Raw genomic sequence first — 25424 nt, 5'->3', positions numbered from 1 at the left:
AGTTTGAATTCTAGATTTGAAGAAAATTATACAGATGTAATATATGTCTACAACTTTAAATGTGTACACTTCATCTCAGATGCTGCATTTGTATGTATGCAGGGTAATGCACTGCTCAAAAAATGAAGGGAACACTAAAATAAGACATCCTAGATCTGAATGAATGAAATATTCTTATTAAATACTTTGTTCATTACATAGTTGAATGTGCTGACAACAAAATCACACAAAATTTGTCAATGGAAATCAAATTTAGCAACCCACAGAGGTCTGGATTTGGAGTTACACTCAAAATTAAAGTGGAAGAAAACACTACAGGCTGATCCAACTTTGATGTAATGTCCTTAAAACAAGTCAAAATGAGGCTCAGTAGTGTGTGTGGCCTCCATGTGCCTGTATGACCTCCCTGCAATGCCTGGGCATGCTCCTGATGAGGTGGCGGATGGTCTCCTGAGGGATCTCCTCCCACACCTGGACTAAAGCATCCCCCAACTCCTGGACAGTCTGTGGTGCAACGTGGCGTTGGTGGATGGAGCAAGACATGATATCCCAGATGTGCTCAATTGGATTCAGGTCTGGGGAACGGGCGGGCCAGTCCATAGCATCAATGTCTTCGTCTTGCAGGAACTGCTGACACACTCCAGCCACATGAGGCCTAGCACTATTGTGCATTAGGAGGAACCCAGGGCCAACCGCACCAGCATATGGTCTCATAAGGGATCTGAGGATCTCATCTCAGTACCTAATGGCAGTCAGGCTACCTCTGGCGAGCACATGGAGGTCTGTGCGGCCCTCTAAAGAAATGCCACCCCACACCATTACTGACCCACTGCCAAACTGGTCAAGCTGGAGGATGCTGCAGGCAGCAGAACATTCTCCATGGTGTCTCCAGACCCTGTCATGTCTGTCACATGAACCTGCTTTCATCTGTGAAGAGCACAGGGCTTGTGGCAAATTTGCCAATCTTGGTGCTCTCTGGCAAATGCCAAATGTCCCCCCACCTGTGGACGTCGGGCCCTCATACGACTCTCATGGAGTCTGTTTCTGACTGTTTGAGCAGCCACATGTACATTTGTGGCCCGCTGGAGGTCATTTTGCAGGGCTCTGTCAGTGCTCCTCCTGTCCCTCCTTGCACATAGGCAGAGGTATCGATCCTGATGCTGGGTTGTTGCCCTCCTATGGCCTCCTCCACCTCTCCTGATGTACTAGCCTGTCTCCTGGTAGCGCCTCCATGCTCTGGACACTACGCTGACAGACACAGCAAACCTTCTTTCCACAGCTCACATTGATGTGCCATCCTAGATGAGCTGCACTACCTGAGCCACTTGTGTGGGTTGTAGACTCCATCTCATGCTACCACTAGAGTGAAAGCACTGCCAGCATTCAAAAGTGACCAAACCATCAGCCAGAAAGCATAGGAACTGAGAAGTGGTCTGTGGTCTTGCTAACTGCCTATGCTTTCCACCTGTTGTCTATTCCGTTTGCACAACAGCAAGTGAAATTGATTGTCAATCAGTGTTGCTACCTAAGTGGACAGTTTGATTTCACAGAAGTGTGATTGACTTGTGTTGTTTAAGTGTTCCCTTTATTTGTTTGAGCAGGTTTTTTTTAATAACTGATTTATAAAATAAAAAGATGGGAGATCTGAACAATGTGACTCTGCCACTTAAAAATAATTCAAAGAACAATTAATATGACAGAAATACTGTTGAATTGACGTACTTTTGGCAATATTGGGTATAAGCTGGCAGTACTACCTACCAAATAAGTTACGAGGGAGGTGATCTGAATTTGATTAGTTAGGGGAAAACTAACACGCACACACACATACGGCAACATGCTTATATGTCCAATACCTGTAGCCAAATTTTCATTCCAAGACTTACACAACTGAAGCACTCATTTCAAGCAGCAGATACTGGACAAGTTTCCCTCTGTAATTTTCATAATATTGAGAGAAAAAGGAAATGATAATTATTTTATCTTGTGAATCTGGTTACAGATTTCAGGGGTAGTTTTCTTCTGAAACCAGTGATGACCAATAAGGCAAATGGGGAGGAGGAACACGAGATACTGAAGGATGCCATGGAAAGGCTGCAGCTCTCTCCCAGACGTGGACAGACTCAACCTCAAAGCTATACTCCTCTTGCTGATGTGCCAGTGGATTCCTATATTCCCAACAGGGTTTCTTCCTCAGTGAGCAGTGGCAAAGAACCCCATTGGAGTCTAACTAAACCTACAAAATCCTCAATGAGCTCCCTACACACTGTATCCTCTCAGGTACAATCCCCACAGCATGGAGATGGACAACCTGGCAGAGAGAGGCCTCCTTCTTCAAAATCGAGCCATAGACAGGCTGTAGCATGGGGACCACATGGGGAAATCATGCCTGCCAGTGATACCCTCTATTCTGTTATTAATCGACCACGGAGAGCTAGGCCCCTACTCTCACAGCTCTTCAAGGAAACCTCAGCTACTGGCCAGGTAATGCAAGCAGAAATGGGAGATGAGATCCCAGCGAACCTGCTCCAAAATGGCCCCAGTGACAAGGAAGCGGAGGAATATGAACTGGTGACTGTCAGCCTATCCAAGAACAAGCAATCTCTGGGTAAGAAGAGCTCTCTAAATTGAAATGGAGAGAAACAGACCTATTGCTAGGCAGAGTGATGAGCCTCAGCAAATCACACTTAGTGTCATGAATGGGTAGCAAATTGTGAGCTATTACACTGGTAACAATTGCATTTGTTTTTACTTTTCAGGGACTTCTTTGCTTTTCTGCCTCATGTGCCAAAATAACTTGAGCAGTACTTCTTTAGTAGTCAAAGGTGGATTATGGGGAAAAATGAACAGGGAAGAAAAGGAAAGAATGAAAGTAGAGTGAAAGTAAAACAGCTTCAGGGAGAGAAAGTGTGACTCTTCTGATGAGAAAGTATGAGAAGATACAAACACATGGGAAGTGGATGTATGGAAAAGCAATGTGGAGATTGCTGGGACAAAGCGTAAAAAAGTTTACAAAATGATAACAGAGGCATGTGGAATTTTGTATCAGGAATACTGGGCAGCCTAGTAACCCCATTGAGCCATCCTGTGATAAAAAGGAAGTGCAGTAACCAGAAGAAACATTAAATATTATTTTACTCTAATACTGGATGGTATCATGATCATGTAAGAAGTGTATATGTCATAAATAGAAAAATATAAAAATAAATCAATAGAAAAATAATTGTAGTGCAAATGAACTTTAATAATAAATCCATATTTATTTACCTAATCAGATAAACAGAATAACTAGGGGTGAGGGACGGGACAGTGGGATTGTGCAATGCTTATAGAGAGAAAAAGATAGTAAGAATGTAATTGAAGAGAGCAAGTAATGCTTAAGACTAAACAAAATAGTGCAGGGAATCCCCAATCTCTGGGCTTTGTCCAGTTTGGAACTGGGCTATGCAAGAGGCAAGTGAACACACAAAGTGCCCACAGCTCCATTTGCACAAGTGGCAGGTGCTCATGCAGGAAGCTCCTATTTATGTGAGCAGCAGGTGCTAACATGTGAAGCTCCATTTGTGCAAGTAGAGGGCTTGCACACCTGCCACTTGCAAATGGAGTTGCACGTATAAGTACATGCACCTGCTGCTTGTGTGGAATCCTCCCCCTCCACCCCCCCCCCCACCAGTCCACAAAACCAGAAAACTTAGAGACCCCTGAACTAGAGAGCATGTAAAGCTATTTTGCCTGAACTTTTCTAAAAACCTTCAGAATCGGCTGAAAATGAGTGAATAGAATTAAGAATAAAAGTGATAAAATGATTGGGGTAGAAGTTGGTACTGGGAATGCTAGAAGAATCATTTTGGAGACTGTGAGACTATTTTAGAGTATGGGATTGGGATATGCTGAAGAATGCAATTGAAATAAATACTATAAAGGTTGGTCTTTAAAAAGTGACAAGTAATACCGAAATTATAGGGAGCATGTTTTAAAAAATGTAAGGCTGCAAATGTCAAAATATGGATGGAGCCTGGTTATAGAAAGTCTGTGTGGTTTGTTTAATATATGTTTGAAGCTTGCATCCAAGTAAGAGGAATGCTGTTCCCTTATAGAAAAAAAAGGGTTAAAAAATAAATGTAAAAATGATACCAGGATTATTTTTTTTTAAGTGTATCTGGGGAGAATTGGTAAATTCTACTCAAAAGAGTTTGAAAGGTAACAATAAAATTTGTGTTAGGCAAGGGGTGTGCAGGCCAGATTTATGGTCTTCAGCCATTGACTGGAAAATATATGTATGAGATAATACATATATTAGTATTAGAAAATATAATATGAGCTATTATTGCATAATAAGAATGTTTTGATAATGTCTTAAGTTCTGAAAGGGAAGGAAGGAATGGAATTGAAGAATGACTGTGGACAGTGGTGAATGCATTATGATAGAAATAAAATAAAGTAAATGTGTACCTTTCTGTGTAGACTTGATGTTGTGTGGATTGATAATCCAAAAGATTTGCAGAAAATTACAGTATGAAGCAATGAGTACTATAGAACTGAAAATGAATGTATAACAGATCAGCTAGTCTAAAACGAACAACTGCAAGCTATGCACGAAGATGAAAAATTAGAACAAGTAGATAAAGTATGATGATGCATACTGTATGTAAGGGTGCTTGGGCCTATTTGCAGAAATAAAGAGTTGAGCATGTCAGAAAAAACAAAACTGGAACACAGTGAATATGGGTTACTGAACAAGTGTGAAGGATAGGGCCAAAAATAAATGGGTGACTTAATGATTGTGGACTTAATACAAAAGTGAGACTTGAGTATAAAAGAACTTTGAGTTGGTCTTATAAAGGGAATGAATGAGGATTGATTTGGGAAAAATGTATAATGAGTGAATAAGATAAGAGCAAGTAGAAGATTGAAGAAGCATAATTGGATGGAGCTAATGAGATCATGAAGAAGAGAGAGAGGTATGAAACTATGTATAGAATATAGTAAAAGTAAGTTTATCAGAGTAAAAGTTTATGGAGAAATATACTAAATGGTGTAGTGTCAATTAGATTGCACTTGTCAAACCGGTTGGAAGAAATTAGATTGCTGATTAGTACAGAACCCTTTAAACTACACATTACTCTGACCTTGACAGCTGTCTCATAAGGAAACAGAGTCTGACCTGAGTAGTATTTGTTTGAGAGACTACCAGGAAATCCCAGATCAGAATATGTTAAAAAAACATCCTGGAAGAAGACAGTGACAAACTATTTCCATATTGTTGCAAAAAATAAATAAATCTATGCAGGCTTGTTGGTGAAGTCATCAGTAGCCAAGTTTGATGTGCAGGGTGCTTTCTTTTAAGACTGGTGTAATTCTATTTTTAAGATGGATTTGCGCAAGCTTAAACATGGCACCATTTCCTAAATACTAACAGCACTGTCTTGTTTTCCAGGCATCAGCATTTCAGGAGGAATAGAATCCAGACTGCAGCCAATGGTGAAGATTGAGAAGATATTTCCTGGGGGAGCAGCATCCCTGAGTGGAGAACTGGAGGTAGCTAAAGCAGTAAGGAGGGGGAAATGGGGATCTCTCACTGCTACTAGATGGACAAATAGGAGGTCCAGATGCCCCTTGTTTGTTTCTTCAGCAACTTAATCAAATGCTCTAAGACCATGATCAACATCCCATTGCAACAGCCATTCATTTTTATATAGGACTTAAACCCATCACTCAGGTTTAAGTCTTGCACATAATTTAGTAATTATATTTTTAATCACCTGCTTGCAAACTTACGGTAAAAGACTTGAGTTTCTCCAAGTGTTGCATAGTTCATTTCCTTTCAAAATAATTTTAATCAATAAATGAATAATAGTATTATGCAATAATTAATTGCATAAATCAATTGCTTCAGAAACTCTGTTTCTGAAGCAATTGATTTCTGAGGGATCAATTTAGTAGAGTTTAGAGCAGGAGTGTCAAACTCGCGGTATCACAGCAGCATCACATGACGTATCAGGACTTTCTTCTCCTTTGCTAAATGGGGCGTGGGCAGGGCCAGCACGTGATGCATTCGGCATGTGGGCCATGAGTTTGACAACCCTGGTTTAAAGTGACTCTACAACTTGCCATCTTTATTTTGATTATTCAGTGTGAGATAATTTCCATACTGTAATCACAACAAATATGGGCTATCTAGACTATCCAGAGACCTGAAGAATGAGGATGAAGATGATCACAATATGAACAAAGCTTTATGCAGATTCAGATCTGAAGGACTAAAGAGGACAATTGACCATCTTCCCTCCTTCTTCTCACCGCATTGAAGACTTTGCCATTCTTTCATACCACAGCCTGGCCCACTTTGTTCATTTAAACTGATTCCTACCCTACACGAAACAAACCTCATTGTGCTTTGTAGCTAAAGGCCTAGCAACATACACATCCCATTGTGCCATTCAGGGTCCCTCATAGTTCAAGGCACTGTGCAACATTTCCCAAGACCTCTGTAATGAAGCAGGGGTTGACAAAGAACCATTGTGGGCTTTGGCTGGCCAGCCCGCCCACCAGGCTGCTCTAATTATATTTGCCTCTGTTTGGGGGCCTCTTTCCTTTAGGGGTTACAGGTTTGGTTTAATGCTGATTTGTATTAAAGCTCCAAATGGTCTTAGGTTGCTAGGGCAGATAAGAATGGGAGTGACTAGTAAAAACACAGGTGAAACCCCTTTGCGGTTCAAAAATTTCACTAGAAACCCAGAGTTTCTAACTTATTAACAGGAACTGGCCAATATGGTCATGTAATGTTAGTGTTTTAAAGACTTTACAGGTATCCAGTCTATTCCTGAACCCAGTTTCAAGCCTTGCCACCCTTTTTTCAAGCCTCAAGCATCTGTGAGCAGATTCCTCCTTCTGTTCTCAGCAGTACAGAAAACGGCTGCAGGCACTTCTTGCAGCTTTCCTCTTGCTTCAGACTGTAAATGCTTATGCAATTATTCCGTGAATTCAGACTTGCAGCTGAATGGAAACATCAGGGTTTGAGTTAATGAAGGCCTGTACCTAACAGGATTTCGCCAATTTCCATGAATCCTTAACCCTGTTGTCTTCTCTGCTTGCTCCGGAAATAATATATCTATAAAGAAATTTATGGAAATTAAGACTAAGAAAACCCTTAATTTCCTATCCCAAAGGTGCTTTTTTAAAGAGGGCGACTGGACTTTTTGGTTTTTCTTTTAAGATGTTTCTCTTCTCATCCAGATAAGAGCGAAACATCTGCATGAGAAGCAAGACATCATCAAAGAAAAACCAAAAAGTCCAGTTGCCTCTTGAAAAAACACCTTTGGGACAACCATGACCTGGATGACTGAGAAGCTCCATAGACCAGGGATGTGACACATCAGGACCTTTTTCCTTTGCTAAACCAGGTGTGGGCATGGCAGCGCATCATGCATCCGGCCCATGGGCCGGAAGTTTGACAGCCCTGCCATTAATTTCCTACTTATTTACCTGCGGTTGAAGTGAGAGTATGGATTAGGAGTTGAGAACAGGTTAGAAGATCCAATTTGGGATCTTAGTGACCCAGCAATGCCAATATATCTTGATCTAATTTAAGAGTCTGCTGGACCCATTTCTACATCATTGAAATATTTAAAATATTTTTCTGCCATTCAATTATATTGGGAGGGATTTTTAAAAATCCCTTATGAAAGATGTAGTGTTCCAGTTGGGAATGTAAAACAACCCAACAACATTGGAGGGTAATCCATCCATTATGAAAATGACATGCAGAACAGTTACGATCTATGACCTACTTAAAATATTGCAGAAACTCAGGATAATGGGGAGCCTTCAAAGGTTTACTGAGAATAAGTGTCTATGTGCAAAAGTTATGTCTCTCTTTGAATTGCTATACAAATACTGGAAGGTTCAGCAATGCTATCAGTATTATTGAACTGTTCACTAATATTAGAGCTTCAAAATTCCCATGTGCATATCTAATATATACACTTATGACCACCAAGTCCAAAATTTTGGTTGCTAAGCAAGGCGATTGAGTGAGTTGTACCCCATTTTACAACCCAATTTTTTTTTTTGCCATGGTTGTTAAACAAATCACTTGCAGTGAATCATGCGGTCATTTAAGCGAATTTGGCTTCCCCATTTACTTTGCTTGTCAGAAACCAACGGGGAAAGTTACAAATGGCAATCACATGACCCCAGGATGGTGCAACCGTCATACATACAAGCCAATTGCCATGCGCCTAAATTTTGATCACATGAGCGTGAGGATGCTACAATAGTCATAAGTGTGAAAACTGGTTGTAAGTCACTTTTTCAGTGCTGCTCTACTTCAAAGATCACTAAATAAATGGTTGTAAGTCGAGGACTAGCTGTAATCAGTGATGACGCATCACATCTGAAAAGAGTAGAATTGCAATTTGCAGTGCTTTTGCCATTTTTCATTTCTGTCCCATGCTTCTTTTCTTTGTTTTTGCTAGGCTGGCTATGAGCTGGTTGCAATAGAGGGGGAAAGTCTACAGAATGTAACACACCAGCGAGCTGTGGACATAATCCGCCAAGCCTACCGCAACAAAGCTAAGGAGCCCATGGAGATTGTGGTGAAGGTGCCGAAGAAAATCAAATAAACGTTGCAAATCAAGCAGTCAATGCTGAAGAATGTAGTCAGCTCAACAATCAGAGCACTGCAATGCGATTGTTAATGAAGAATCTGTTTAACTATACCTGCTTATTGTTCAGAAAGATATGGTTCCCGGGAAACCAATTGCTAGCAGAGTTACTGAAGTATCTGCCCCTCAGCAAGCTTTCAGGCTTAATGGAGCAAGCAATAATTTCCCAGTTCTGGAGAGGCCTGCTTGGAACAGGACCAAGCAAGATCAAAGATCATATTGCCCAAGTCAAGCAACATGTATTGTTTCCAAAACTAGTTAGTTGCAAGTGGACAGCTGTCATTATGAGCAATTGTTTTGAAATGAGTTGGCACCTCAATGAAGGAAATACTGTTTTTGACAATCCGACTCACCCCAGTTGACACTCCTAGATGATAGGGCCAGTTCTGGCTAATTGGAGCCAGAAGGAAAGGACTACAAAGAAAGGACAATATTAATCACTGGAGGGATATTTGTTAATTCAGGTTCAGTAATGGACCATAGCATTAAATTTAATAAATTTACCTACACTCATGCATTTGTAAGTGAACCATAAAGTTTGAAAGACAATAATCCAGAATCTCAGATTGTAAATTCAAGACTCTGGATATAATATTCTCACTTGAATCTCCTTAAGTCCATTGTTGAGAGAATAACAAACTGGCAGTGATCCCAAAAAGAACACCCAGGAAAACAAAGAGGTAGTCACTGTTTTGCATCCAGCCTCAAAGCCACTCTCAGTGATTGCAATGATAAAAGTCAGCAAGGAATATAGAAGGCAAAAAATCAAATTACTGCTTTTGTGGTCTTCTCTAAAAGCCAGATCAGACAGTCAGATCTTCAAGATTGTGTTGGTTATCACCTAATTAAGAAGATTAACTAAAGTATATTGTTATCGTTTTCTTACTTCTGAGCTAAAGTAACTATTGGGATCAACACTGGCTGGTTTCCAGGTCAATCTTTCTCACATGGAACAATTGTCAGCTATTTACAAAATGCCACCACCAGCCAGAGTGGAAGTTAAAAATGCAATACTGGTGAAGTTCATTTAGACCCAGTTTTTGTTTTTAGACCCAAGGACAAGAGCACGGATGAGAAATTACTAAGCGTACTCTGTGTTATAAATGTTCATCTCTGCCTTTGTCCATCATTAGGACAATTCCACCCTCTGCTCATCCTTCCACGTTTCACTGTCCCATCCATCAAATTTACATGTGACTTTTTCTTAAAAGAAAACAGACAATTTCTTAGGTTTTTTTTTATTTCACACTTTTGTTTTGGTTTGTACAAGAAATTTACACCACCTGGAAAATATACAATTTCAGAAATAAAGTAAAAGAAAAATATACAGTGGTGCTTAAAGTGGGTTAAGCGAGAGGTATAGGTTGCTAATAGTTATAGAACTGACATGCACCAAGCTTTTCCTTTGGTCTAATGGTGTTGTATCAACACACCCATTTTGCAAGCTCTCGTAACAGTGGGCAAAAGGGAACAATGTCCAGAAGTGAACTCAGATTGCCTCTTCTCTTGGAATGCACAGAATTTTCAGAGTGTAGCTAAATGCCATCATCCTCTTGCAAATAGTCCCAAACTCTAGCTGGGCTACACCCTTCACAAATTTTTCTATCTGTTCATTTTTGCGTGAAGAAGAACAAGAGGACCTGAAGCAAAAGTTACATGAAGCTAGCAGAAAGCAGCTGCTCTCTATTCTAGCAATATGGTAACTCTTCCCGGAATGGCCTAAATAGGATGACAAAACTACAGTATGCTGCACTTGGGCTGTTTCCCAGCCAAAGCACCAATTCTGGGCAGTTTCCTTTTTTATAGCCATAGGAAAAAGGTTAACAAAATCTAACCAAGCTGACCTAGTGAGCATGCCTGGCACTGTCTGGTTTGATTCTCATGGGTTGGAACCAAAATATAAAACCTGTTGTGAGGGCCCTTTATTCAACCCATTGATCCAAATCTCTGCAGCCTCTTTAACCCCAAGGAAGTTTGTTTACTTAGCCTGAAAAGAGGTCTCATGTCTCTTCAGGAAAGAGAGCACTGGCTATTTTGTCAGCCCAATTCCTTTGGGAATGGCTTTTCTGCGGTCCTCAATTCTGATTTACCCTGTTTCACTGACCATTTTTCTCTTGAACGTACACTGGAAGACAAAGAGAGGACGTCAATTAACAATCTACTAGCCCCTACATTTTTCTTTGTAGAAGTCTGGGTGGGTCCACATTACCCTCTGCAAACAGAACTCCTTTTCTTTGAAAGGAGCTCCTTGCAGTCGTCACTGGCCTATGAGGGTAGGAAATCAACAGTAGGTCTGGACTGAGTTACCCACTGAAGTTATTCTATCCAAATGCAATCAATAAACTTGATTTGAGTACAGATGCATGGACAGCTTTAAAGGAGAGGCAGCTGCACAGACTAGGAACCATACTCTGGTATGCAATTAGTCCTGAACAGATTACAAAAGTAGACAAGTAGTTACTGTACCCCAACAGGATGGACTGTCCTGCAAACATTTGTAGGACTTCACAATGATCATGGTTCAGACTAGACCAGATCTTGCAAAAATGATGGGAAGGGAATTTGGATGCCTGGGAAACTGAGCTTCCGGAAATAGAGAGGATATTGTAGACGGAAACAAGACTATCAGGGAAATGCAGGAGATTTAAACTCAGCCATCTTTGATCCTCAAATAAACAGGACATGGATGTTGTTGGCCAAACAGGTAGAGGCTGGATGAAGGGGACTGGCGAGAGAGACATATCCAGGCAGTCAGGGTCATGAGAAAGACACTCTGAGTAGCATTCCAACCAAGGACAGAAAAGATAAATTAGAGAAAGTAATCCCCTCACAGCAAATAAGTTTGCTCTACTTAAGGTTTGTTTTAAAACTCACCCTTCAAGAAGGGGGATGATGGCAGTGATGATAAAGTAATGGGAACAGAAAGAGTGGAGGCAAAATATTTGGTATAGAGCTGGCTTGGGGGGTTGAGGGGAAGAGATATTCTGGATTTATTTTTAAAAAAAAGTAAAATAAGCGCACAAAATCTAGTGACACTGAATTCAACATTTTATCTGCCAAATTTTGGTGCCATAATCTAGAGATAGGCTCCTGGGATAGCCAAATGGATCCTGAGTCTGTTTTAAGTATCTTTGGCTTTTATAATACACTCTTATACATGCCTATCGAGAAGCAAGTCCCACTGAGTTGAACAGTCTTACTCTCAGGTAAGTCTATAATATAGATGCAGCAATATGTTTGGGGGAAAGGAGAGAGAGAGAGAGAGAGAGAGAGAGAGAGAGAGAGAGAGACTAGGTCTCTGTTTCTATAGCACTGGAGTCAATATCCTTTCCCTTTAAAAAGAAATTTAGCATAGGGTCTTCCTACAAAGCTTTATGTGGGAGAAACCGAAGGACTACATATATTCCGCAATTCTTTCTTGGCTTTTAAAAATAACAGAATTTAGAATCCTGAGAATCAGCTTTGAACCTAGTACACTTTATTAGTATTTTTATCCTATAAAAAGAAATAAGCTTGGACTAATGCCCAGATCCCCAATTCTTTGGCCCACATCATCTATTGGCCAAACAATTGCCTACAAAGGTCCTTGCCTTCATAACTACAGGATGCATGTGCAAAAAAAGGAAATAAATGCAAATGTATTTCATCTGTACAGTAACAGGGTCCATAGTACAGGTTTTGATTGTATGCATTTATGTGTTTGGCTTTAAAAAAAGATATACTTCACATAAGAGCAGAAAAGTGGACTAAAAATCCAAGAAAAGCCTTCTATAGGCAAAGCTTCCTCAGCCAGCCTAAAACCGGCATCTAACTGGATTAGCAGCTAATTAGCTGTTGAACAGCCAAATCTCTCCAAATTCAGCAAATGGTGGCTGACTGTCCCATTGGGTCATTACATAAAAGTAACAGAGGAGCAGAGTAGAGGCAAAAGTGCTCTACACAATCCTGGCACTCCCATCCATGCTACTCTCATCTCCAACCAGCCCAAAGAGCAAGAGGCAAGCGGTGATTCCCAAGGTCGTTATGGAAAGCCAATTAACACTGGGACTTGAAAAGCAGCAGCATTTAACAGCCTCTTCCAAAAGCAAAGGCTATTCCTGCTTCATTTCCAGTGAAATTCTGGAATAAAGGCTGCTGCTGCTGCTTTCAAAGGAAGGATTTGGATTCTCCTCCTCCTAGATTGGCCAGGAAATCTTTAACCAGGTCTTCCTATACCTCCTAGAGTTAAGACAAGCTGCCTGGCTTCACACACTATTCTATTTTTAATAGCCTTTAAACTACTGACTTACTGAGAGTTCATGACCAAGTTTAAGTGATGGAACAAGTTCTATCACTGGGATTTATGACTGGAAAGGTATCTCTTTCCACTACTGAACTGAGGCTCACTGTATTCTCAGTTGCTCAGTCAGACAAAATCCCAGAGAAACATACTCCAGCCTGGCCAGTATCCCTTTGTGGCAGTGTGGCCCATTTACTATGGCTTCCACAGGCATGTTCAGATCTCAGTAGCTGCTATCTCTTCCAAGCAGATGCCTTCACTTCCATGCAGCTCATATTCATCCATGTCCCGGGCCTCAAGTTCAAGACTGAGATGGCGTAATTGGCACTCTAGGTCGCGATTGTGCCGATACATCTGGATGTAATTATGCTGCAGTTGCTTCTGGTAGCGGATGACCCTGTCCTTCTCACTTTGCCAAGTGATACGCTCAGCCTGGAAAACTTCCCGTTGCTCCTCCCCACGGCGTCGCTCACACAATAGCTCTGTGCGCAGCCGTTCAGTTTGTGCACGCAAACCCTGCAGGGTATCCGCAGCTTGTCGCTGAGCTTTTACCTCATCACATTCAGCCAACAGGGGGCAGAGTTCTCCACTAGTGCTGCGCAAGGCATCTAATTCGTGCTCCAACCGCCCTACCTTCTCACGTAGCAGCTCAGCTTCACTCTTGCGCCTGGCCAATTCATTGTCACATACTTCTAACTCCATTGCCTTGGTACGGGCCATCTCCTGCAAACTCAAGGCCTGTTCTTCACTCGTCTGCAGCTCAGCCCGTGCTTCTCTCAGTTGGGCCCTTAGTAACACTAGCTCATTACCCCGCTGCACGACCTCTGCCTGAGACTCCTTCAGCTGTTGCTTCAGTAATGAGATCTCACCTGACTTCTGGCAAACCTGGTGGGAAGGAAAAGAGATATAAGATGACGGGGAACATGCCACAATGTTCCATTTCAAGTTCAGCAGAGCTAAGATCTGATTCTATGAATGATGAGAGCACCTTTCAGTTCAGGAATAATAATTAAAAAAGGCTGAGGCAGATCACAACTCAAAGTTGCCTTCATGTTAGCAGAGAATGAGATTGAAAAGACTTCAAGCAACCCAATAATGTCAATGGGATGAACGTTCCCCTGTTCTTCTCCAGAGCAAAGAAGGTAACAAAATATTTCTTTTCTCATTATTTCCCCTGTTCTTCTGTCCTTCCCACATAATTTCCAAGACCATTATCAGAATACTATAAAAAATTGTGTGTTTATCTGGCATTCATATTAACCCATCTTATTTAATTACAATTTTTTTCTTTTTACAACTTTAGTTCAGGGTAGAGTTGGGATGGAGCTTGAGCATTTACTGGCCCTTCCTTACACCTATATGGAACAGATTTTTTTTTCCCTTTTTGCTCTAGGAGAGAAATGTCTGTCACTACCTAGGATTGAACTTTCAACCTTCTGAGTGGGAGGTCAACGTCTTCAGCACTAGGCCACCATGCTGCTCATTTAATCCCAATTAACTGAGTAAAATACAGTTGGCTGGGTCCTTATGATACACTGAATTATAAGCCAGAGATAAAAATCTATACAAAATAGAACCATATTTTATGACTTATTATAATGTGTGAATTGTGTGTAAGAGTATGAGAACGTCTATGGAATACTAGTTTTGACCGATTTGCAAAAACGCTTAAAATGGTGGTTTAGTATAATTCTATGGTGCACCTGGAAAAGTAAACTCAATCTCTCTAACCTGTCATTGTCTGGCTGGAGGGAGGATGAGAATCCCCATTCCTACGTTCAGTTCCACGACCTTCAAAAACTATGGAAGAACATCCCTCCCACTTACCTCCCACTTGGTCTCTTCCAAGCGGGGGCCCAACTCGGTGTGTTCCCGCTCAAAGGTGGCACAGCGTTGCTCCAGCAGCTCACGCTCAGCCAGCAGCTGCACAAAATCCTCCTGGAGTTTCTTCTTCTCCTGCTGCAGCTGGTAAATCTGTAGTTGCAACACCTGCTGACTACGCTGAGCCTTCTGGGTCGATTGCTGCAGCTTAGCACTGAAGCCCTGCCGGAGCTCCTCCATCTCCTCTTCGCAGCGCCTCTGCTTTTCCTCATATACCTGGAAGGAAGATGGCGGAAACCAATGTTAGAAACTAGCACTGACATATAACCAACTCCTTAGATTCTTAAGTTCACCACAGAATACAGGCCATCCTCAACTCACAACAGTTCATTTAGTGAGCCTTCCAAGTTACAACAGCACTGATAAAAGAGACTTTATGACCATTTTTCACACTTATGACTGTTGCAGCGTTCCCATGGTCACATGATCAAAATTTGGATGCTTGACAACTGGTTCATATTTATGACGGTTGCAGTGTCCTGGGGTCACGCAATCACCTTTTGCAACCTTCTGACAAGCAAAGTCAATGGAGAAGCCGGGTTCACTTAAAGACCTTGTTATCAATTTAACAACTGCAGTGATTCACTTAACAAATGTAGCAAGAAAATTAACAACATAAACTCTGGACTCAATTGTGGTCGTAAGTTGAGAACCACCTGTAGTCCCTTGGTATCCTGGGCTTTCTATAACTGTGATCTTCCTTCTCAAAAGTTGCCTCAAACAAGGAGGTCAATGTTACTTCTTTTCATACCTGAAGCTCTTTTAAGTTCTAAGGAAGATAGTAAGTTGTGGGAAGCCTGTTAAGGAAGACCCTGGACTATAAATATTAAAGGAGGACATAATTTTACATCTAAGAGTGCCACAGTGGTTATTCAAGACAGGAAGAGAACAAAGTTTGAGAAAGAAATCAAAACAGAGATGAAAATAGTGCAAAAAAAACCCCAACAATACCCAACCACCAGCCACATGATCCAGAGGGTGAAACCAATTCTTTATAAAAAAGACAAAATTACAACATTGAGATCTATTTGGCCATTTTAAAAATAAAAGCAAGAAAGACAGAGATATATATACAATTCTGTATGGTGAAGAAATTGGAAAGGAAAACTGGTTTTACATCTTTTCTAACACCGCTCTGAGATTAACCAGTGAAGCTGAACAATGGAAAATTCAGGAACCAATATTTATTTGCACAGCACCTAGCTAAACTGAATTTTATTACAAAATGAAGTGATGACAGCTACCAACTGGCATGACTTTAAAAGGGAATTACACAAATTCACGAAGCACTTCACTATTAGTCACGATGGCAATATGTCACCTCCAAGAACAGAAGCAGCATTCTTTGCATACTGAGTTATTCAGCACATAACAAAGCTATAACACTGACCTCTAGCTGACCACACTAAAACATAAGATTTTAGACTAGGGAACATTTTATATGGCCCAACAGCGGTCTTCTTAACAACAGGTTATTGGCAAGAAGATTTTGTATGTAGGTACATGCAACCATTCTCAGGTCACATTAGATCTCAGCAGAAATACTCCAAAATTACCCACCTATATCATAAACAATAATAAAATTATAAGATATATTCCAGGAATTATTTATATGGAGGAAAAACCATAGGAATAAAAGTTGAAGCAGCTAATAATGGAGGAACCAATCACAGTAATGAAAATTACATTATATTAATCCTTACAGAGGATTGATTGTTTTCCAGCAGTATTCCACTCGGTGCTGTAAACACCCACCCTTTTTCTCCACTGAAGCTGCCAAAAATAAGGGAAAAACAAATCTGGCACTTGGCCTACCTGACCCTTAAGGAAGCTCATATTTCCTGCATGCTATTGAATATAATCCAACCGGTTCCAGCCCTAAACCAGCTGCTACATGGAAGTTGCCTACCAGTCACTGATAAGGGCAGCTTTCCTGCAGGAGCAGTTTTTAGAAAATGAACATTCCCTCCCACCCCTGTAAATTAGAAAGAGCAATAAGATACCTTCATTCCCATCCCCAGCTTACCTGGCAAATGGCCACCTCATTCTCATCCAGACTCTCTCTTAAATGCTGCAGCTCAGCTTCACGCTCCTTCAGCTTCTCTTCAAGTTCATGGACAAGAAGGGCTTCATCCGTGCCATTGTGCATAGGGGACCGCCCCCCACAGGAGCCACTGTCAGAGGAAGGATGCCCACGGCCGCTCAGGGATCCCGTGCTCTTGCTTGAGGATGACCGCCCACTGTCTGAATTTGATGGGCCGGTAAGACCGCGTGAACTGCCGCTGCCGTGGCTGTCAAGATTAGCATGGCCTATGGAGATACTGACTGGCTCTATTTGCTGGCTGCCCCCAGTGCTGTAGGTGGGAAGGCTGGAGAGGGAATTACGCCCAGAGTCTGACATTGTCCCGGAGTGGGAGCTGGTACGGCAGCTCAAAGAACTGAGCTTCTCAGTAGTGCTTACAGCATTGGCACCAAAGAGCTGGGCTAGGCTGGATTGGCTCTCAGAGAGCACCGAAGTCCCAGGACGCAGAACCAAGTGGCTCTGCAGTGGGAGGTTGCGATTCTTGGGCATAACTGGCTTGAAGGCTGTGGGGCGAATTAGCGTCTTTTCTATATTCTGAGAAATAGCAAAAAAGCAGAATTTAATGAAGGAAGGACAAATGAACTAAAACCCTCTCCCCTTAACACGCTTTCAATAAGCCTCAAGCAGAAATGCCACATTTCATCAGGGAAAAGATGGCTCCTATTTATCCTCGTACAAGGTTGGTGGAGGTTTGTTTCAGATAGTGTGTCATTTTCTTTATCTGGCTAGGAACAGTTCCCAGCCTAGGAAGGCTATCACAATTGGCCACTTACAGCCAACAGAGATAGAAACAACTCACAACATTCTTTAATCAGTGTGGACTGGATGGCAGATCTTCCTTACTCCAATGTTGCTAGAGAAGCAGAGGATACAAAAAACACTCTTATATGTTTTCTCAAAAGGTGAACCACCTGCTTTCACTACAAAATTACAGTGAAGGAAAAGTTTGGCAGGTCCACTGGTGGAAGAAGGAGCATTATGATTTTTTTTAACTGTTCAGTTTGTATTCATTGTCATATAGATCAGAAATTAGCAAGCTGTAGCCCTCAAAGGTTTTTTTTGGGGGGGGGAGGGGCAGTCCCCCCAAACATTCAGGATCATGTCACAAAGATTCTTAGAACATATATTGAATAAGAATGACATAGTTTTCCTCCACTACTTTATAGAAGTCAAGTGAAATAAATACGTCTGCCAAAAACTGAACCTATCCATTTCATTTGTGTGGGAAGAACTAAGCCTCAAAAATAATTAAATGGCCCCAAATTCCAACTCTAGCTCTATGGTGAAATCATCTCCCTTGGCTACCACCAAAAAAATAATAATAATCAAATCAAGCATAGGTTCTCAGAGCCTAGTCATCAAGATAGCCTATCTCTGATCTAGAGTAGACTGAAAGATCTAATGGTCATTGCCTTTTCTTACCTTCTCAAGTTTCCCTGAAACAGGGACCAATTTGGGAGGTGGTCCACGGAGGATGCTACTCCGTGGCTTGTCATCCTGCAGGTCTTCTGCATCACTACAGGGGCTGATGGGGGATACAGCTTCAGCCCAATCTTCTTCATTGCCATAAGCATAGCTGCTCTTCTTGGTAGGGAGTCCATGGCACAGAAGCTCTTGGGAGCCAGCATTTCCACGCAGGGGGAAAGCACCAAACTCAGATGTGGCCTTATGGCAAGGCCGGCCTGAAATAAGGCTACTGACACTTCCCATGTCTGCAGGGGATGAGCTGGCACTAGCACACAGTTGGGAAGCGCCTTCAGTGGCAGATTCAATGGAGAAAGGCAAGGTCTGCACTGTGGCCATGATGGTCACAGTAGAGCCTTTGCAGGTGATCTTAAAGAAAGAAAATATATATATAAACTGAGGACAGGCACTAAAAACAGATTACTTTGTGTTTTGGCTATTTTAATGAAATGCATAAAAATCTGAATTTCTGTAAATCTGGACTGAGACTTACGTTCTGGGAGGATGGGTTCATATAATAAAAATTATGCCTAAAGAAATACTTTACCTGAATGTGTTGACCTGGATCATACAACATATTAACAAATGACCCAACCCCATTTCTTTCTTAGTCTAGTATGCTGTCTGATTCCCAGCTACTTTTAAACTATATCGAAGGCAGTTGTTTGGAATTATGATTCTGTTTATGACTTGGATGATTGGCAAAAATATTTATTTTCTGTTACCTAAGTAATTAAAAGTTTAAAGAGCTATCAAATTGCAAGGGAACATAATATACTAACTGTAGCTGAAGTCAAGACCCTCACTTTTCTTGTCCCACTTCAATGTAATGTATTATTGTCAGTCATATTTAGAGGCTGATCTTAATGGAAAAAAACTTGGGCAAAAAAAAATACCAGTAACTGATGGATATACAGATTTATTGAAGAACTGTACTGCCAGTTTCTGCCTCCTACCATGCTAAAATAAATCAGTTGAATAACATTTCTCAATATTATTACTATACTGTAGTCTTAAGTCATAGAAATTTGGTTCTTCAAAAGGAAACAAAGGACAAGAGATTTGAGAGGAACATTCTTTCACCAATTGCCACTGGACAACTGTAGGCAATGCAACTTCTACCTTCCTTCCCCTTCACACACACACACACACACACACACACACACACATGCACGCACGCAGGGAGGGAGAGGGGGAGAGAACACAGGAGCCTGACTAACCCTCCCAACATTAATTCAATTTCCCATATATAAAACAGTGCATGTCTTTCCTCTGTCCTTGCCACATAAGCATGTGTTTTATGGAAATGAAAATGATATCAGCAGAAGAGATACCAAAGAGATTCACGCTCCTGCTGTGTCAAGAGAGGTGGGGGACAGAGCTCAATCTTCTGACTCAGGGTCCAATTCCCAGACCTATCCTCTGTTAAGGACAACACAAGTCAGGCCTTGGACTCCATAAAGTTGTTTATTAGTTTCCAGCTCCAAGCTCTACCAGACTACGGGTCATTGGAAAGGTCTGTTAAAAAGGCTAAATGGACGAAGATGAAAGCAGCAGCTTTGGGAGAATGGAAAACCTCAACAACAAGTGGAAAGAAAAGCAAAGCAAAGAATAAGATAAAGAACAGACGACTTTGCATAGTTTACATCTCATTCACACAGGAGACATTAGTGATCCATCTATTTGATTCAACTGTTATGCAGAGGCTGGTGTCACTCACAGAAAGCTAGGAGACTTTGGGCCAGTCTAACTACTGCACAATGTTGTTTGGAAAGGGGAACTGGACAACAGAGTGTTATGTATGGACTGTCCTTAACTTTTGGAGAAAAAGTAGGATAAAAAAAAATAAACATTCTAAATTAGACTAAACCAAGATTGGGTAATTTATGGTTCAGCACATTATAAGATGTGCCTTTACTGGCATTTTGTGGTCATAAGGGTATCTACAACTCAGTTATAATAGTTATGATAGCCCTAATTAAACCATAATATGGATTGCTTATTTGGACGTACCAACTTAGCATACTATGCCAATACAACAACTGTACTTTGTTATATTAAGTTTAGCATGTTACATGAATCCAGCCAAAAAAACATCAAAGGGCAGATTAAGGGGGCCAGGAAATGATATTAAAGCCTACTTTCCATGGATGGCAATGGTAGGATAGGTTTTTTTCCCCTTCTTCCTTTGATTCAGGCAGACTTGCTAAATAAAGCATCAGATCTTAAGAGACTCTGTTGTTTGCAAAATTTCCCATACTTCTCATGCCCTGGAGTTTTTACGCAGATGCTGTGTTTATATGAAAACTCAATTTTACTGGGATAAGGTGTTTGAGTGGGAGGAGTGGGTGGTTTTGTTTTGTTTTGCTGAAAATGCCTCAAGTCTAATTTCGTTTCTATTCAGCGCTGTCCTAAACAGATGCTGAACATGAGTTTCTATGTAAGTGTGCGTACGTGCATGCACAACATCTAAATTGGAAAGATTCGGCATAATTAATCTAATGTTTCATTGCCGACTTCACAATTATTCAGCCACAGTGAAGCTTCTATTCATGCGTCACAGCACATACGCACATCTACACACACAAATCATTCAGACGCAGAGACCTTTTGCACACATACCCAAGTGGCAGGAATAGAATAAGATCAGCTATCATTTGCAGAGCGTTTTAAACCTGCTTCTTTCTAGACATCTTGGGAGGAGGGGGCAGGGGTTTCCTCCCTCAGACTTTTATTTCAGAGGAGCATAATGTCACCTACCAGGGGAAATAGCAATAGCCCAAAATATGCTCATCTGGAAAAAAAGATCAGCCTCTCCTGGTCGTTCAAGCTCTGGGGGTTAATGTGGATGACCTCTACCTACACGGAGATGGTTTATTCCAGCTGCCTCTCCTAAATATAAAGGCTGGTAGGGGGAATTGTAATAATAGATTTGTATGCCTCCAAGAAAATCTGAGCGTCTGTTGTCCACCTGCTTTGGCGCTGTGAAGTGTTTACAAGCATTTTTCCTTCTGCAGTTGTTCAAGTCTCACAGGGATCAGAAGCATTTCCACTTAACCCAAAAAAATAAAAATAAAATCATGGACCAAAAACGTTACATAAAACGGTTTTTGTAAATCCATCCCAGAATACCACTTGTGCTTTCTGCAAGAGCCTTCTCCCTTAATGTGAAGCACTTTAGGAGGCACTTTATCCATTCAGGACCTGCAAAATTACTTGTCTGGGGTGATAAATCCGAGGAGGATTCCAGGAGGGTTTTCCATGCTTTGCCAGCAACAAAGGAGAGTTGGGGGGGGGAGTGGGGGGAGTCCAAGCAGCAACAACAGGAGCAGCTCCCCCCTCTCCGTTTCTGCCAACTTGGCCTCCGCCTCCCTTTGCTGCTGCCTACAAAACAGATTTCCTTTTTATAACCTGCCCTCCGTGCTGTGCTTTAAATAGAAAACGCCCGTCTCTCCTGCTCCTGCTGGCAGTTCAGGATCATGAAGTGGAACTAACTCGCATTTATTTTAACCTTAGGCACTAGACCAGCCCTTGCTCAGTTCCATTTTGGGCAGAGCTGGATGCCACTAGCACTGCAAAAACAACACATCTGCAAAGGGAGGCTGAAGAGAGGAAGAAACGATGACCTCTGATTTAATATTTTGTCTATGCTTCTCTCTCTTTCCTCCTCCAAACATTTGCTTCTCTGCTCTCTAATGAAAGACAGGCTCCTCCAATTATCCCCAGGGTAAAAGGGCTTAAGAGTTCATTGCAGTTTGACTGGGAGGATTAAAGTGAAAACTCTTGTTCTTGATTTTAAAGCAAGGAGAAGGACTATCTATACTTTAGACTAAGGCCGTGGATGGCGAACCTATGGCATGCGTGCTAGAAGTGGCATGCAGAGCCGTCTCTGTCGGCACACGAGCCGTTGCCCCAGAGCAGGTCCATGGCTCAGACACGTGTGCCACCCACCCACCAGCTGATCGTTGGGTAGCTGCCGTGCATGTGCGGGGGGTGGGGCATGTGCAGGAGATGCACACGCATAAACACACATGGGGGGGTCACACGGACATGCACAGAAATGCTCATGCGAGGATGGAAAGGGTAGCCATCACTGGACTAAGGCAACCATCAATTCTGGAGGGAACAAAAAGTGAACAGTTTGTATTTCTGATACAGTAATCCTCCCCAAATATGGTTAGAAACTTGACAAGACATGAATACTGGACACAAATTACAGAAGAGAAGGAATAATGGCCACACTGCTACTGATCCTCAAGCAAAAACTAATGTGTGATACAGAGTCACGTTACACAAGCTTTAATATCACAAATGCAAGGACAATATGTAAAATCAGATTAAATTAGGTCCTGAATGCATCAATGATCCATGATTCCAATAGGGAGTCCCACTCAATATTGTGAATTATTATTTCTGACCATTCCCAACCATGTTGACTGATGCTGCTGGATAAGAAAAAATAAATTTAAAAAACCCAATTCATTCAATTATCACTATTTCTCACAGATCAAACACAGACCAAGTTTTCTTCTTGTACTACAATTATTCGGTTCACCAATCCTAGACGTTTGCTTCATCATTGAGCCTCAGTGGCACAGTAGTTAAGAGTGCAGTACTACTTCTGCTGACTGCCAGCTACCTGCAATTTGGCCGTTCAAATCTCACCAGGCTCAAGGTTGACTCAGCCTTTCATCCTTCTGAGGTGGGTAAAATGAGCAGATTGTTGGGGCAATATGCTGACTCTGTAAACGGCTTAGAGAGGCACTGTAAAGCACTGTAAAGAAGTATATAAGTCTAAGTGCTATTGCTATTAGCAATTATTTCTATATTATTCCCCTTTTCTGTATCATCTCTCCTTTCCTTATTCCTTTCTGCCCTCGCCCTCATCCTCACCCACAGCTGTGAGTACATTTCTATCTTCTGCTATTAACTATGCAGAAGATAAAGTGGGCTGTGATCCATCAAAAGCTTATGCCATAACAAACTACTTTGCCCAGTACATGATATAAGCATGTTTTGATATTTCTGCCACCAAAACCCAAGTATAGCTCTTCCTCTAGAAACATTAGGAGGGAATCCTCCTGGACTGTAATCTCATACTATCAGGATATTCTGGGCTGTAGCTCACATAATTCCTAGCTAGCACAGTCACTTCTTAGGCTAGATCTACAAGTTGCCTGAAGTTGAATAATTCTGTTCTGTTCAGTATTTTTTGTACTCACTGGCAGCAACTTCATGTTTTCCAATTCTACTCGTAGATGTACCTGATGATACTACTTAGTAGACCCAGAATATTAACAGAATAACGAAATAAGGGAGTCGGAGGTCTTCGTCCAAGTCCCTCCTCAAGCAGGAAACCTTATACCTTTTCAGTCAAATGGTTGTCTCTTCTTAAAAATTTCCAGTGATGGAACACCTACAATATAGGTGTCAAACTTGCTGTGTCACATTGCCGTCATGCAACCTTTCAAGACGTTTTTCCCATTCACAGAGCTGGGGTGGGCGTGGCCTGTGTGTGACACATTCAGCCTGCACGCTCCGGTTTGAGACCCCTGACCTACAACTTCTGGAGGCACGTTGTTCCACTGATTAATTGTTCTAACTCTCAAGAAATTTCTCCTTCGTTCTAAATTGGTTCTCTCCTTGATTAGTTTCCATCCACTGCTTCTTGTCCTGCCTTCAGGTACTCTGGAGCAGGGGTCCCCAATCCCCAGGCCCTGGCCCACTAGCCAGCTCTGGCTGGTTCAGAACTGGGCCATGCGAACGGCGAGCACTTGCAAGTGGAGCTTCGCAAGAACCTGCCACTCACACAAATGGAGCTGTGTGCATGAATAGTGGGCACTTGCACTCACACACACAGCTCCACTTGTGTGAGTGGTGGGAACTGATGCTTGTGCAAATGGAGCTGTGCACGTGCGCATGGCCAGGCCTGCCACTCACACAGAACTATCCTCCCTTCCCCCATCTTGCATCAGGCTGCCAAGCCAGAAAGATTGGGACTACTGCTCTCTTCTTGTGGCAGCCCCTTAGATATTGGAACACTGCTATCATGTTATTTTCTTATTTTTCTTATTTTCATTAAACTAGACATACCCAATTCCAGCAACAGCTCTTTATATGTTTTAGCCCCCAGTCCCCTAATCATCTTTATTGCTCTTCTCAGCAATCTTTCTAGAGTCTCAACATCTTTTTTACATTTTGGTGACCAAAACTGGATGCAGTATTCCAAGTGTGGCCTGACCAAGGCATTTTAAAGTGGTAGTAACACTTCGCTATCAGCATTGACAGAATACCAGCTTCTCCTTTTTAAATTTATTTTTAATGTTTAAAGTATTACCAAATAGAGTGAGGCAAAGAGTGGTATTTGTAGGCACATTGGTACCCCAGGCACTACACTAGAGATCTCACAAAAAGACCCATGGACAGTCAATTTTGACAAAGCGAATACATGATTGGATCAAAGCTTTGAGCTGGTGGAAATAAAGGTCCAAATGCAATTTGTCCAGGTTCACAGATGTCTGTAGGCAGAAATGATACCATGTGCATCATGATGTCATCATTCAAATGAGGTGAAGTATATATTATGCATCAATTGCACCTCAAAGTAATTCATGTGAGTCAAATAATCTATGTCATTTGCATAATAACATCATAATGTACATGATATCACGGTGGCTTAAGTTTGAAATCAGTAATGTGAAATCAGAAGAATTCAAAATTGAAAAGTCAGAGGAAACAATCTAGCGTGACCATAAGTAGAGAGGTAGGGGGGAGAGAGGAAGCAAAAACAGAGAGAGAACTGCACTTAAATCAGTTAAATTAGACTGCAAAAACTCAGCAGAAGAGTAATTTTTCTGTTCTGGGCACTATCAGAAAGACGTCAACAATAAACAACTGAATTTGAGGAGGTGTACATTTTTACAGAGTAGCAAATTGAGTATTCAGGACAGAACAGATTTTTTATCAGTGAGTCTCAACCAAATGAAAGATTTTGTTCTTACATATCGCAAAACAATCTATAACTATTAAGTGGGCAGAACTTAAGATCTGA

General features: G+C 41.5%; 2 protein-coding genes across 13 annotated transcripts in view; one reads left to right on the top strand and one right to left on the bottom strand.

The window, feature by feature from the left end:
- The window catches only part of PDZD7 (PDZ domain containing 7), a 31374-nt gene extending 21383 nt beyond the window's left edge, over positions 1-9991 (top strand). For all 3 annotated transcript variants that reach the window (XM_087932823.1, XM_087932822.1, XM_087932821.1), the window contains exons 14-16: positions 2003-2608; positions 5438-5538; positions 8478-9991. In XM_087932823.1, the coding sequence (XP_087788949.1) occupies positions 2003-2608; positions 5438-5538; positions 8478-8624 (854 nt within the window). In that variant the 3' untranslated portion in view covers positions 8625-9991. The remainder of the gene's footprint in view (positions 1-2002; positions 2609-5437; positions 5539-8477) is intronic.
- Positions 9992-11667: 1676 nt separating this feature from the next.
- Positions 11668-25424, bottom strand: part of LZTS2 (leucine zipper tumor suppressor 2) — a 67754-nt gene continuing 53997 nt past the window's right edge. For all 10 annotated transcript variants that reach the window (XM_026704669.2, XM_087932828.1, XM_087932826.1 and 7 more), the window contains 4 exons: positions 18332-18742; positions 16853-17443; positions 14773-15042; positions 11668-13830 (listed from right to left, as the gene is read on the bottom strand). In XM_026704669.2, the coding sequence (XP_026560454.2) occupies positions 13162-13830; positions 14773-15042; positions 16853-17443; positions 18332-18742 (1941 nt within the window). In that variant the 3' untranslated portion in view covers positions 11668-13161. The remainder of the gene's footprint in view (positions 13831-14772; positions 15043-16852; positions 17444-18331; positions 18743-25424) is intronic.

The sequence above is a fragment of the Pseudonaja textilis genome, chromosome 4, assembly GCF_049901715.1.
Source record: "Pseudonaja textilis isolate UNSWEBS1 chromosome 4, rPseTex1.2, whole genome shotgun sequence".
Lineage (NCBI taxonomy): Eukaryota > Metazoa > Chordata > Lepidosauria > Squamata > Elapidae > Pseudonaja > Pseudonaja textilis.
Note: the sequence above shows the minus strand (reverse complement) of the source record. Positions and strands in the feature narration are given on the sequence as shown.